We start from the raw sequence: 15,479 nt of genomic DNA, 5'->3' as shown, positions 1-15,479 counted from the left end.
CATATTATTAGCAAATATAAATCCCCTCTGCTTACTGGCCTATAGGTAAGCTAGTCACTAAGGCAGCCATCCACAGATACAGTTAATAAGGATTCACTGTGCCAACAATTATTATTTTAATAGCTTAGTATTCTATACAAAAAAAGATGTGTATAAAGGCTGTAGGCCGCCCTACATGTTTTTGTAGGCCCAGTTTAATATGCAACTTAATGGTATACAATATATGTAGTAGGGGGTCCCTGGTCCATCTCTCTTTCAGTTAAGGGGTTCTTGGTTTAAAAAACGTTTAAGACCCCTGTCCTACATGATTCAGAAATGGGCCACAGCATAATGAGTACTTTTACTTACTTTAGGTAGCCTACTTTAAATACATTTTGATGCTCAACGTTTGTACTTTTAACTTAGAAGTAACAGTATTTTTACACTGTAGTATTACTACTTTTACTTAAGCAAAATAACCTCTAAATACTACTTCCACCACTGCCGGTATGCCAATACTTTGTTTTATTTTCAAACAAACCCAGCGTAACATCCGGTACGGCCTTGACTGTCGCTAGCTTGTCGTTCGCTTTGGGACGAAGCTGTGGGTGTTGACATGTCAGTGTCACTTGGTCAGCTGATTGCGGGTCTTAAAGCTTCTTGGCTAATCCTGCTAGCCAGCTTAGTTAGCTTAGCCTAGCTGGATGTTTGTTTTTGTTAACGTTACTCCATAGATACCTATTCACGTAGTCCGAAACTTCTTAAAAATCGGAATATTTTTTAACGTATTTTAAACTACTCTACAGTCGCCACCGGATCGTTTTGCGGCCTGAAGTTGCCGTTAGTGAGGCAGTAATTATTGTGGCAGGGAGGGAAGGGTGAAGTTGCTCTCCGTGTATCTGCATTGCAGCCCGGTGCTGCTGATGGAATTCAAACACACAACAATGGCGACTCCCAGTCCTAACAACTCAACAACATCTAGCAGCCACAACAGCAGCAATAACGCAGGATCTGCACCTCACCACCATAACCAATCCCAATCTCAGCACATTACTACAATGAGCAGCATGCAGGGTAAGTGTAGGTAATGTACAAATATCTGCTTGTAGCTGGGAGCTTCCATTCTGCTGCAGTGAAGGTTAATGTTAGCAGGGCTAGCCGTGGGAGGCTCAGGCTACTCCCAGGAATGAAAGAAATATTCCCAAGGGAACGGACCAGCATTTTTTTCCCCCCAAGATGAACGTGCTGATTTGTCAATTGTCATTAATTGGAATATCACTTATTTTCGTACGAAATGCATTTAACGTCTTATTACCATTTTGACATTTTGTTGTCACATTCTGTTCTCTCTTGTCTGGGGGGGAAATCTCGCCAAACTCCGTTCCGAAAATTGACAATTGCATGTCGGAACTATGGCTACATATGTTATAGAAACATATTGTAAAATCTTTCTTTTTTTTTGATAATCTTTTAAACCGTAAAGATGCACTATTCATTACATTACATAGATGTAACCAGTGTGTCATCGTGTATTTGAATTGCAGCTCCCTTGACATTCATGCGTCTTCCACACAAATACAGTGGATTGCACTTCACTTCTCACTCTATGTCAGTGTTAAATTATGCCGAATGGATCAAAATACTTTCACCGTTAAGAAATGATGTGAACCCATGCTCAATTGGGTGTTTGTGGTTGGCAATATGCAAAATCATTGAATTGATTGTAAAGATTGATGGGTTTCTATCCATTAACAACAACATTTGCAACATTATCAAGTATTAGTGGGTACATGTAACTACTTGTATGGAGTGAGAAACCTGCTCTGGGCTTTTGAGGGCTTCTGCACAGAAATATCTCTATGTCTCTTCGCTCCAAACCCATCTAAATAAAATGCTTATATAATAGTGCTGTATTTCTGTACAAACAATGTCTCATTTTAACTTTCAGAGTCCAACACCTGCTGGAGATGTCAGAGTGAAACAGGTAGCTACACACTTTATTGATTTCGTAGAGTAGAATAAGCGGTTTGATTAGAAATCCAATTAGAAGTTTACATTTGCAAAACAAGATGACCAGTTCTGGGAAGCAAAATGCATAAAAGATAACCTCCACAGATCTGATTTTCATACATGATTAAGGTTTTATCTATCCGTTCAGTCTTGAATGATGTTTAATTCAGTTTGTGTAGTAAGCACTTTGGTTGATTTATTTTTGATTTTTAACTTTCACCTGATGGTTTAATGAATTAATACAGTTAGATTTATAACTGAGATGCATGCTGATTTTATTACCCATGGTTCTCCTCTTTACACAGTAAGATATGCTACTTTAATACATCCTAACAGTAATAATAACCCAGGCTTTAAAGGTCCAGTGTGTAATGTGTTTAGTTGTTCATTATCAAATTCTGTGTCGCCCGTTCACAAACTTGTCCTTTTTCATGAATATTTACCTCCACCATTAATTCCAAGTATTCCTTTTGGCTTGAAATTTTACATTTGCATTCGCATGAACTGGGGTAGACGCTCCATATTCATGCTCCATCTTGAAATACGTTAGCCGGTAAGGGACATACAGGACATACTGCTCCGCCTTTCGCGTTTTCGCTGTCACATGAAAAACTCACAGGTGCTGCTAATGGGTATCGTAGCTTCCTGGCCCCGGCAAGTTTGAAGAAGGAAACATGGACGACCACACGTATTCAAAATTCAAATTTCTTCTTTGCCCAGAAAAAGAAAACGGATATTGAAAAGAGCAAGAGACCAGCTTTTTGAAGCGTGAAGGCTACCGTAGCTGTAATACGTACTTTGAACTGCGTGGCGCGAGAGAGTTGATTGCGATGTATGATCTCAACGCTAGATGGGAGAAATTCCTACACATTGGACCTTTTAAAGGCTTTGATTTATTTGATTTTATAATCTTATCAGGTATCTAATACTTAGCCCTGTTGTATAATCCTGTGCTTTAATTCACATTTCCCTGACCATGTTTCACTTTTTACCTTACTGCTGCTAACTAATGATTTCTAACTCCTGACATGACGCTGAATGATGGTGAGCTGTCCCAAGAAAATGTTTATTAAACTGTAATGTGTTTTTCCACGATGGTAATACATACTCATTTGTAGATCCCTTTTTATTTTTGTTTCATCTGCAGTTAATTTTGCCTCCCTTTTTTTTTTTTTTGCTGTTCCACTGACTGACATACTTCACCAAACTCCTAGTTGTTTCATAAATGCGGGTGCATGCTAATGCATTACCCTCCTGATGATGCATTTAACCTGCGATAGATGTGTTTGACATGTCAGCAAAGCAAGGCCAATTTCTGTGATTACTTGTCGACCCCAAAAGCTGCAGGATTCTTCTTAGTCCTGGTTTGTTGGGTGAAACGGACGCCTTTTTTTTTCTTGCAGGAAGAGGTGGATTTAGAAGAGGGAGGTAACATTAGGTCTAACTAACAAAGCAGTCTCCCTTGGAGATGACATAACAAGTTGGCAAAGTGAAGGTGAAATATGAAGAAAATAAAAGCTGTCTTCTCACCTCTAGGGTTTCAGATAAACCTGTCTGGAGCTCCCCCAAGTAAGCCAAACCTCTTTTGCTTCAGCACCAACAGTTCTCATCCCTTTGTTTCCGCCTGACAGTCTGGTATGGGGGAGTCTGTCCTGCTGTTCTCAACTAATCCAAGTCAAGACTTCTGATGGGTTCAAGTAGGCTTGTGCCGGTAGCTAATTGCTCAGTGCTTAACATGACTTCCTCAGATAACAGGATATGATAAAGCTGCAGCATTTATGGAATTTTTTAATCAGTGTTACATAGAGATTTTTTTTTTATAATAAATCCCTTATCATTTTCACATCAACTACCTACTGCAGAATGAATCTGCTTCCTAAAAAGTGCAGTTTAGTTTCCTACTGATTAAGCAACTTCTTGCCAAAAACGATTACAGGCAAGTTGTATTTGCTCTTATCGGCACAAGCCTAAAATTCAGAGCTTCCATTGATATTTTGGCACAAGATCCTTCTGAACTGATTTTTACTGTCCGTCCTCGGTGTGATAGAAGAATCCTCCCAACTAAACTGTGTTTTCATTAATTCAATTCCCACTTAAATACTGTAATGGAGGCTCTCCCTAACTGGTTTTCAGTGTGCAACTAACAAGCCAAAGTAGTGCCTGTAGTATTGTCACATTACCTTTGTTTTCAACCGGTTTGTATTTCTTTTTTTTTTTTTAATTGGCATGGGTGCACCTGAGCATAGCACTTGCTTGTCGAGACAGGGTACACACGCTCCAGAGCTGTCATTTCAAGCGATGTTTTGCATTCAAGCCGATTGGAATTCAGGCGCACACATTCTTGTGGTATTTTGGGTGGAGCGCTGTCCTAGGATTGGAAGGTGAAATCAAAGCAGTTGGCCTTGAGAAGCATGTCATTTATTAAGTGGTTTCTTTTTCCCTTTTATTTTGTGTTTATGTGTGGGTTGGTGTGTGTGTGTGTGTGTGTGTGTGTGTGTGATCTGTGAATGTAGGTGTTTGGGATTTTAGCAGCATGCTACGGTTCTGTTTCTGCATCAAATATAGGATTTGCAGATATGACTAAGAAAGTGGTGAATTTGGTTCTACTGAAATCTTCAGCGCAGTTGAATGTGTTAGGCTGCTGCTGAACAGGTGACACCGATAAGATCGGGTCGGGCGATATGACAATTTATACACTGAGATGATATACATTTTTGATATACAACGGATGAATAGTAGAATTCCAAAGGTTTCTCAAATATGGAAAGCACTATAAAAATGTCGAAATATATTGTGACAGAAAATCACCCACTCTTAAGGCCTTTACACACTGGGTGCGTGAGGAATAAAAGACCCGAAAATGTTAAATGCTCGCCTGCATCAAACTGTAACGGCAGCGATTAAAATTTGCGAGAGTTGTTCAATAAAAGGTTTGAATATTTGTGCCAGCTCATCTACCACGGCTGGTTAGGATGTCGTGGGACAGTTTGAAGTCCTCCTCAGGATGTTGATCAAGCGAAGTATTCACGTTCTGGGTAAAAGTACCCATGCCAAAAACAACAGTTCGAAACAAATCTATTGACGTGCAAATTATTGGCACACAAAAAAAGGCCCTGGTGTGTAAATGCCTTAAGACTGAAATTATAAATCTAGTAATTGGATTAAAGTCATAATATAAACAGCTTTTTTTGAAAGCCTAACAGCCTCCATTGGTTCTTTAAATGCTGATTAATGTATAGTACAAGAGTCTTATTCTACATTTTCCTTATTGTTAAGAAATTTCATAAAAAGACCAAAACTAGTGATATTTTAGTCTATCTGTGGCTCATTGGTTCCTTCTATAGACAAATCTCAAGGAACACCTCACAAATGTATAGTTACATTTCAAAACAAAAACTCATTCATTTTCTAAAACAGCTGGTCACTGTAGTTTTAAGCAAACAAACCGGAGTAAATAGTTCTTTTGTTGGGAACTATTTTCAGCAACGGATTAATCCACATGTGTTGCTCTAGTGAGTATTTGTGGCAGCAGGATGGCGTATGTGGGATTGAGTCAAAATAAAGTACAGTGTGTGTTCATGGTAATGAAGGAACATGTCACCCAGGGCAACAGTGTGGCTCATTGATGTGTTTTTAACAACAATGGAGCTCTATGGCACAGAGGAAGAAGATATACTGTAGCAGGCTGTGATACACACACACACACACACACACTACTTGTTAATAAATACATTCATTGTTGGTTTTGGTCTTTTTAATGAGATTTGTTGACAATACGAAAAAAAAAAACTATATCACCAGACTTATAAATGGCTCATAGGTGAGTATATTTATGGAAATATGACAGCAAATTTGAAATTTATTTTGTAAAACATCCATATATGGTGATGCAGAAGTTGCCACTTCTTATCCCCTTGTCCTATGGAAAGCATGACATCCATGGATTTGAGTAAATTTGGATACATTAGCTTGTCTCCTCACTCCCTGTGTTATCTCATTTTATGGTTTGTGTTGGTTTTGTCATTCTGACCTTCCATGTGGGGTGAGTTTGCTTCCAGTCTTGCTCAGTCCTCAACATGTGTTGCCTGAATTAACCTCTGATCACGTTACCATTTATTTTGTTTTCCCTGCTCAGGTAAACGCAAAGCTCTGAAGCTGAACTTTGCCAACCCTCCGATCAAACCCGCGACTAGATTCACACTGAACACGGCCGGGCCGCCCTTTCAAAACCCGCACATGTGAGTAAACCTTCCAACTGTTATCATGTCAGTCCTGGAAAAAATAATTCCCAGGGTTACTACATTTAGATATTTTGCTTGTTTCTGTTCTCTTTACACTCACGCAACACTTCTGATTTTGGGCAGAGAGAGGCTGAGAACACACAGTATCGAGTCATCAGGGAAGTTGAAGATCTCCCCGGAGCAGCACTGGGACTTCACAGCCGAGGATCTCAAAGATTTGGGCGAGATCGGCCGCGGGGCTTACGGCTCCGTCAATAAGATGGTGCACAAGCCGAGTAACCAGATCATGGCGGTCAAGGTAATTTACCTTTTTTTTTTTTTTACGATATGTAGGCATCCAGGCGCAGATTTTATGTCCACTACGTGTCTTTGTTTAATCTGCGTGTTGTGTTTGTCGTTTCACAGAGAATTCGGTCAACAGTTGACGAAAAGGAACAGAAGCAGCTGCTGATGGACCTTGATGTGGTCATGAGAAGTAGCGATTGTCCCTACATCGTGCAGTTTTATGGCGCTCTGTTCAGAGAGGTGACACCGACTCTCATTTCATCATTAAAGTGATGTATTTGAATGTCTCAAACTCACGACTGACCTTCTTGCGTTTCCAGGGCGACTGTTGGATTTGTATGGAACTTATGGCTACCTCGTTAGACAAATTTTACAAATTTGTATATTGCTCATTAGACGACGTGATTCCAGAGGAAATATTAGGGAAAATAACATTAGCGGTAAGTCCTCGTGACGATCCTGTCCCACTTTTCAAAAATAACGATGCCAGATTTCCGACTCCAGCTGCTAAACCCTTCTCCGTGTTTTGCAGACTGTGAAGGCCCTTAACCACTTAAAAGAAAACTTGAAAATAATACACAGAGGTAAGAAGATACCTAATCTTATTATCTCCAACCTGATTTTGCAGACCTTCGGGAGTCTTTTTAACCGCCCGTTTCTCTTCACCCTCCTTCAGACATAAAGCCGTCAAACATCCTCCTGGACAGGAACGGCAACATAAAGCTGTGTGACTTTGGCATCAGCGGTCAGCTGGTGGACTCCATCGCCAAAACCCGAGATGCAGGCTGCAGACCCTACATGGCAGTAAGTTACACTGAGCTTGTGGCAAAGTGGACGGTCACACCAGGTTTCTGAGAGATAAGCACATCAAGCTTTTTTTCTATTGAACTTCATGAGAAACCAGGAATGTGATGCTGAAACCTAGTCTTGCATCGCCAGACCTATCTCCACAGCGCTGTGGAGTAAGGTCTGGCTACACCACACATACATTCTGGGATAGGGCAAAAAAACAACCACTGGGTTGTTTGCATTTCTTTAAACCAACTACAATTGTCTTGGGCGGCGCTAAGCTTCGGACACACGCTCTGCAAAATACTCTCAGCAAGCAGCTTGTTTTGGTGGAATATTTGCACCACGCAAAAAAATAACGCCACATACAATATTAAATTAAGGTAACTGTTCACACAATACAGTAACGTGAGCTGTTAGCTGGATACATGGTTAAACTTCATTTGCTCTTACCAGTGTATCACCCTGTGTATCTCGTCCAGAACAAATCTCCGCCAATCGGTCCCAAAACGTCCCAGTTAGATTAAAAATGCCGTAAACCTATTCTTTGTAAGTCTTTACAGTCATTCACCGTATGCAGGCCTGCCTTATTGCACGATCCAAATTTCCTTCAAAATCTGCCATTGTCAGCGTGTAGCTTGCTAGCTCAGAGTTTGTTGTTGTTTCCTGACGCGAACAGAGTTTCAGAACGGCAACAGCCTGACGCCCAGGATGTCTGATCCTGGAAATGTACTTCTGTTGATCCAGACTAGCTGAAACCAAACTTTGCCTTTTGATTGCAAAACTTTGGTCAACTTTGCAAGTTGACCAGCAGGACAAAAACAACATCATCATTGTGGAACTCTTCCTAAAGATCGTGTAGTGCACAGGGACAGTGGTAGAGGTTTGATCAACAATGGGTCTCCAAAGTAAAAGACTCGCCTGAATGTTGCTTCTGCAACTGTATTCTGTAACTCAGTAAAATAGGAAAGAGATATGAATCAGGGCAGGCGTCTTGACTCGTCTGCTGACACAGGACAGTAGTTATATTTTGGATTGTGTGTATAAGATCGTTCCTGATGAATGACTACGGCCTGTTAGAAAAGGGACATCAAGAAGTCTCTGACCTTAAAAGCTCCTGTAGATGGTTGTAATGCATCAATAGGAATCGCTATGTTCCATTAGCATTTCATTTTATTTATTTTTTTTAGACCTTCACAGTTGAAATGTATTTGGAGGCCACTGGTGATATGATACTAGCTTTGAAAATGCAAAAGCTTCCCAGTGCAAGAGTCTTGAAATGCCAACGGTAGTGAGTGTTTGATGACTGAGCCAGAAAGTGAGTTTTAAAAGGCCCGAAATCTTGATCAGCAATGCTGGATTGAGTGCTTATGGTGCTTTTAGTGCTGTGGAGCAGGAATAATCTCATTACCCATTGCATCTTAATTCCATTAACTGACCTGTGTTGCATTGGAAAAGGAAAGTTTATTCATGACGGCGACAATTTCACAATATTGCCAAGCACAGACTGATAAATGATTTCACTCACATTTGACGTCTCTGTTAAAGGCTGCAACTAATGATAATGATTTTTGTTTTCATTATTGATTTAAAGGAGGACTTTCATATAGTTTAGGGGCTGGTGAAAAAGCATGGTCAAAGTTGAAGCAACAGAGACTGAAATATCCAGACTTTTTAGTCCCTAATATGGGTCAACCTACAAAAACACTTTATCCTTCATTTCCCATGCAACTTGACGGAGGCTTATAATCTATGCCCGGTAAAAATTGGAAACGGTCAAGTTCAAACTGACATAACTGTGATGACATCACTCTGATGTCATCAGCGTCATTTTTTTCCTGGATTTTAGGAAGCTCCTTCAGAGTCACAGATTACATTTGTACAACTGTTAGCAGTTAGCACTCTCCATGACGGGTACACTTGATGTATAACAATGCCAAATCTTGCTGTGTAAAATCGAGGGAGTTCACCTTTTAATAAAAAGACAATTATCAATAGAATCATTGATTATATGAATTATTTATTATTTCGGTTATTCTATAATCTCCATAGAAACACCCAGAAATCCAACAAAACTAAATGAAACTAAATACTTCCAATCCTAGTAACTTTCCATTTTAATGAAATCACTTCATAACCCTTATTATTATTTTAGATTTTAAAGCTTTTTTGAAAGTCAACAGAGACGCACACATTTTCAACTCATCATTAAGGTCATTCCATATTTTAACCCTCTGAACTGAAACACATCTCCATTTTACATTAGTCCTCGCTTTACCAGTTTCAAAGATAGAGAACCGTCTGAAATTATATTTACCTACTCTTAATTTAAAAAAAAAAATACAAAAAAATTATTGAATATCCAAAACAATTTCCTGTTTTGACCAACATCCCAAGATAATCAATGACATCTCTACTGCTTGTTAATGAGAGCATGTTTTGGATGAGCATCCTGTGTGTGTGTGTGTGTGTGTGTGTGTGTGTGTGTGTGTGTGTGTAAATTCACGTGTGCACATAACATCACTGGAGAGCACCAAATGCTTGGCGGTTCAAAGAGGTGATCTCAGCGTGTCATCATCACTCGAGGTTATTTTCTGGCGTGGGGTTACCCCCCCCTCCTCCCCTTTCCTCCTCTCAGCCCCTGTGGTTTCTCCGCTGCAGTTTCCATTCTAAATTTGGTGAGGCGCTATCAGGACCCAGCGGCACACACACACACACACACACACACACACACACACACGCTCTGTCCTCTGACAGGCCGTGGCAGGAAGCTTCATTCATGACGAGGTTTCACTCCGGAGCTTCCCACGGCTGTGAGCTCAGGCGGCAGGAATCTCAGCTCCAGTTTCTCGTTTCCAGCTTGCAGACTCTCTCCAGGTGTTTGATCACTGCACTGCTGGTTACAGCAGGTTTAATGACGTAGAAAAACTGACCTCAGGACAGCTGGGGAGGCTGACGTATTGTTTGGGTATGTGGCTGCAATAGAGAGTATAAACAACATGATCTTTACCTTGGGCGACATTCGGTGTTGGATGAGTAATTTAGATTTTTACAGAAACGGTAGCTCTTATTCACAACTCTTTGTGGCCGTGGTTATGATGATTATTGGCTATAATGCTGTTTAGGGCTTTGCAGTTTTGGCCATTTCTTCACTGTTTTCTCGCTTTTTGCTCGCAAGTTTCTCTATAGAGCTCCCCCTACAGCTTCGGAATAGATATTTGGCAGCTCCTATGTTTACTCGTGTCTGACTCCTCACTCGGTCAGTCTGCCGTTTCCTCTCTTTGTTCCTCCGACAATGCTTTCCTAGCTTTCTGCTTCTTTTTTGCTGGCTCAGCCGTGACGATAGTGTGAAAAACTCCATCGCTACCTTGTTAGCCAGTTACTGAATGGGCGTATGTGTGCAGTGCCGTGAAGCAATTCGATACATCACGAGACCTGATATCACGCGATACTTCTTGACGCTGAGGCCGGCGACTCGCCGGCCGAAAGTTGCAAGGGTGGTTTTTCCGAAGCTGTTCAGTTAAGGTAAATTAAGCTAAAAAAAACTGCATAGTTCCCCTTTTAACTAACTATTCTTTTCATTATTTTGATTAAACGGTTAATCATTAAGACCATAAAATGCCAAAAAGAATTAGCCCAAAGTCTCTCCTTGTAGTTGCTTAGTTATAACAACAATTTAATGTAGTTGCAATGTTCAGTTCATAATGATAAGAGATAGAAAAGAAAATGCAAATTGCAAATATTTTACTTTTAGATTACTTAAAACAATAATTGACGATTAAAACTGCCGTCTAATTGTTTCCCCACTAATGCTGTTTATATGTGAAACAATGTATTTGCCATGCTTGTGCAGACTAAACACTTGCGGTCTTGGCAGATGTGAGCGGCCTCTCTGCAGTAGTCAGCTGCCGTTTCATAAAACCCATCAGTGCTGCAGCACAGACTGTCCCAGTCCGCTGGGTGACATCAGCATCCAAATCAAGCCTGCAAATGGGCCAGCGAGGTGCTTCCTTCTCCCTGCACAGCAGCAGGAGATTCTCTGCAGCATTCAACACACTTCATCAGCACGTATGTTCTGGGGTTTGGGATGCACTGTAGGGCAGGCTGTAAATGACAGAAATTGGCAGAAGTGATCTTGTGAGGCAAGGCAGCTTTAATTGTATAACACATTTCACCAACAAGGCAATTCAAAGTGCTTTACATTAAGCACTAAAAGAGCAATTCAAAACTTTTGTTTAAGAGAATATAAAAACAGCTAAAATAGAATAAGACAGGTATGAAAATCAAGAATAAAAGTTACAGTGCATTGTAAGAAATGAACAATTACTTTAAAAAAAGGCAGCATTAAACAGAAAAGTCTTCAGCCTTGATTTTAAATAAGTGAGAGTTGCAGAGGGCCTGCAGTTTTCTGGGAGTTTGTTCCAGATATGTGGTGCATAAAAACTGAACTCTGCTTTTCTATGTTTAGTTGTGATTCTGGGGACAGAAAGCAGAGCTGTCCCAGACGACCTGAGAGGTCTGGGTGCTTCATAATGCAGCAGCAGATCAGAAATGTATTTTCTGAGGCATGCAGAGTCATGCTGCAGTCCTGACAGGCAGGAATGAGGGAACTTGCTACTCATGTGTGAGCTGCACAGCTGCTGATGGCATCTTGTCGTGCAGGTGAAAACATGCCCAGAGGTGATGAGCTGTCTTGGTATTCTCAGGGGCGTATGGAGAGCAGTGGGTTTGTTTTGACCCAGTTTGGGCATGAAAACCTGTTTCTTTCTCATAATGTAATGATGCATTTTAGGCGCACAGGCTTTAAAATTGAACACTTTTCACATCATAAACTCCAGGTAAAATCTTACGCATGATAAGTTGTTTACATGCACCTTTGTACTTTCCAAGTGTATTTGTTTTCTAAAGATTGGCAGATGAATCCCTATGGAGCTTTCTTCTGTTAATGCTGAGAAAGGCTTTAAATTAAACACACATACTGACATCTTACAGTAGCCCGTCAAGACTAAGGCCAAAGCGCGACAATATCTCACTGATTTTATAGATTCAATCTCGCATATGTGCAATAAAAGTCCAAGAAGGCTTATTTATCTGCCAACGATGTCAAGTTTTCGGTTTGTTTGCGGTCTGTCAGCGGGATTACGGAAGAACTACTGGCCCCGATTTCCATGAAACTTGGGAAGGGTGTAGCATGGGCCAAGAAAGAACCCATTACATTTTGGAGCAGATCCGAATCATGGGGCGGATACACAAATTATTTTTCACTTTCCTTAACATTGCGAGATAGGGCATGGCCACGGTGGAGCACTGTGCTCTGAGTGCCCTTCTAGTTACATCTGTAATACTCTCTTCTTATCCCACCAATGTGTTGATCAGTAAAGCACAAAGTTTAGCTGCAAAACTGTCAAACGGAAGCGCCATTTCTGTAATAATGTACATGCTGTGGTAATTTTATTGATTTTAAGCGTCTTATTGGCGCACCTTGCACACACTGTATTCTGGTCACCAAAAAGCACACATGGGCTTTAAGGATACATGAAACACTCATAGTATCTCTCTCTTTGAAATCCAGTATGGATTTTATTTAGCTGTCTACTTTTGCTTCTAAACTCAAATGTTAATCTGTTTCCTGTTTGATTTTCAGCCAGAGCGAATAGACCCGAGCGCGTCCAGGCAAGGCTACGACGTCCGCTCAGACGTTTGGAGTTTGGGAATCACACTGGTGAGTCTTAACTTGACACTCATGGTTAAAGATAAAATAAAATAGCCATCTAAAGTGCCTGCCACCATCAGTAATTTGAGATCCTTAAAGAGCGTGGAGAAAGACAGTCCTAACTGTTCAGTATTTACATTTGCATTTTATAGTACATGATTTTTGTGCCCATCTTGTATACTTTAATAAATACAGTTGGACATCACATAGCATGGTTTCTCCTATGAAAGTGGGACACTTAGTTGGTACACATTCAATAATGAATGAATAATTGATGGCATTAACTGTGGAAAAATAGCACCTCTGCTCTTTTTCCCAAGAGGTTAATGTTTTCGTATTTATCTTTTATTTTGTTACTGGAGGTGGTCTTTATTTCCTCTACTATAAAACACTGCTCTGAAAAACCCTGTATCCCTTTTCCTAATGTTGTTTCACACCTGGTGTGTAGTTTTAGAACACCAGCTTGCCCTGATCATGTTACATGTATATCTTGTGTTTCAGTATGAGCTGGCCACAGGGAGGTTCCCCTACCCAAAGTGGAACAGTGTGTTTGACCAGTTGACCCAGGTGGTGAGAGGAGACCCACCACAACTCAGCAACTCGGACGAGAGGCGCTTCTCTCCCAAATTCATCTCCTTTGTCAACGTGTGGTAAGGAAACTGTTATGAATGCATTTTGCAGCAATATGTTACAGGTGTAGAAATGCAAAAAAAAGAGAGACGATATGATATGATATGATGTTGTAATGTCAGGAAATTGAACCTGTTAGGTTTCCAGTTGTTTCATGGAGTACAAACTCCTGCTGCTGCTAGCTCTTCTGTCCCCTGGTGGACAAATGGCTGAACTGCTCCTGTAACACTTTTTTTATTTTGTCATCCTTTCTCAAGCCTTACAAAGGATGAGTCGAAAAGGCCAAAGTACAAAGAGCTACTGGTGAGTTCATCCTGAAGGCTACTGGCCTCTCTGTTTACACTCATGAAATACCAAATGAAGGCTTAAAAATCTTTTAAACAAACTTAAATTCATCGTAAGAAGTTTTATTTTTAATTCTTTCTTTTTTTTGGTGTTATTTTGTAGGAGTTTGTATTGACTTATAACTCGTCTTTTTTCTTTGTCCACTCCAGAAAGATCCGTTCATTCAGATGTACGAGGAGCGCTCGGTGGATGTAGCGAGTTACGTCTGCAGGCTCATGGATCAGATGCCAGCATCTCCCAGCTCACCTATGTATATGGACTGATAGCAGGCCAAGACAGAAATACATCAATAAATATACACCAGTCTGCAACAATAGATAGATACATACATAAATTAAAAAAAGACAACAATGTAAAACAAAACAAATCCTTGTGTAAATTTGCTTGGTCCCCTTATTGCAGTGTTAAAAGAGAATTGTAAAGCCTAAAAAAAAAAAAGCACCATTTGCAATAAAGGTGGTGTTCATTTCAGTCATGTCTGTATAATATATCAACACTTCTATTTCTCTCTTGTTCACAAACACACACCAATGCACAGTCATGCAAGTATATTAGCAGCTGAATCAGTCAATCATATGGTCTTGACTCATCTTAATGAGGACACATCTCAGTGGTTAGTACAGTGATTTAAGAATAAAAAATAATAATGTGGAACTTGTATTTATAGAACCAAAATTGTTTGGAGATTCTGCAACTTACTGGAATCATGCTTTTTGTGAATTGTCCCACCTCTTCCATGTACGTAACTGAAAGCATTGTGTTTGGTATCATAATGGAACTTTGCTTCTCTGGGTATAAAGCAGTTTAAAAGTGTTGGTGGTCAGAATCATGCAGTCCAGTCAGTGCTGACAGGCTGCTGTCCTCACTGTACTCTGGACTATAGCTGATGTATGAATAAAGAAGGAGAAAGGAAAAGTGTGCTGTCTTTTTTTATTTTTTGTAATGGGTTAAACATATATGTTTTTATTCTTTATATCTGTATTTTCAATCCAAATATTTCTTTGATGCTGAATGTGGTCCTGATGTGAATCTGTCATAGTACAAGTTTGTTATTCCATCTAGAACCAGTCAATAATTAAATAAAAACCTGGTGTATTCAGTCTTATTTAACTCTAAGCTGCTGTACGACAAATCATTTGACTCCAAGACAAACCTACTGTACATTTGACTCAATTTCTGTGGAGAAGAGGTCAAACTGATGACTCGTAATGTGAAGATATGCAGCAAATGGGATATTAGGAGTGTTTGCTAGGCCAAAATTATGTGGACACTTAAGTAAGTCGATTGAGAACAACTTCTCATTTGTAACGACGACCTGTCACATTCACACAGTTACACATTCATACCTGGAAGCTGCCCAGGATATTGCCATATGTGATAGGAACATGTCATTGCAAAAACACAATTTGCCCTTGTTACTGGAAGGTTTTCCGCTATTTTAAAACCTAGCTGCAAGTATGCACTGGTGGGATGCAACTAACTATCAT

At 40.1% G+C, this 15,479-nt stretch overlaps 1 protein-coding gene across 4 annotated transcripts; it reads left to right on the top strand.

The window, feature by feature from the left end:
- The first annotated feature begins 584 nt into the window (after nt 1-584).
- Nucleotides 585-14,907, top strand: map2k4a (mitogen-activated protein kinase kinase 4a). 4 transcript variants are annotated; one of them, XM_031318998.2, is made up of 13 exons: nt 585-1,053; nt 1,928-1,963; nt 3,526-3,558; nt 6,125-6,227; nt 6,354-6,528; nt 6,636-6,755; nt 6,836-6,955; nt 7,048-7,099; nt 7,192-7,319; nt 12,949-13,026; nt 13,519-13,667; nt 13,905-13,950; nt 14,142-14,907. In XM_031318998.2, the coding sequence occupies exons 1-13, from the start codon at nt 903-905 to the stop codon at nt 14,253-14,255; spliced, it is 1,305 nt and encodes a 434-aa protein (XP_031174858.1). In that variant the 5' UTR covers nt 585-902; the 3' UTR covers nt 14,256-14,907. The 4 variants fall into 4 exon arrangements, with proteins under 4 accessions (XP_031174858.1, XP_031174860.1, XP_031174859.1 ...); XM_031319000.2 differs by lacking the exon at nt 3,526-3,558 and having other exon boundaries at nt 6,137-6,227; XM_031318999.2 differs by lacking the exon at nt 3,526-3,558 and having other exon boundaries at nt 586-1,053.
- The last annotated feature ends 572 nt before the right edge of the window (nt 14,908-15,479 follow it).

Source organism: Sander lucioperca, chromosome 21, assembly GCF_008315115.2.
Source record: "Sander lucioperca isolate FBNREF2018 chromosome 21, SLUC_FBN_1.2, whole genome shotgun sequence".
Lineage (NCBI taxonomy): Eukaryota > Metazoa > Chordata > Actinopteri > Perciformes > Percidae > Sander > Sander lucioperca.
The sequence above is the reverse complement of the archived record's forward strand: the minus strand, read 5'-3'. Positions and strand labels throughout refer to the sequence as shown.

Bases quoted from the DNA above. Each gene is read 5' to 3' on its own strand.
- map2k4a (XM_031318998.2), top strand. From the start codon at position 903: ATGGAATTCAAACACACAACAATGGCGACTCCCAGTCCTAACAACTCA. The intron at 6,228-6,353 runs GTGAGTAAACCT...GATTTTGGGCAG, and splicing joins CCCTTTCAAAACCCGCACAT to AGAGAGGCTGAGAACACACA. The intron at 13,951-14,141 runs GTGAGTTCATCC...TGTCCACTCCAG, and splicing joins CAAAGTACAAAGAGCTACTG to AAAGATCCGTTCATTCAGAT.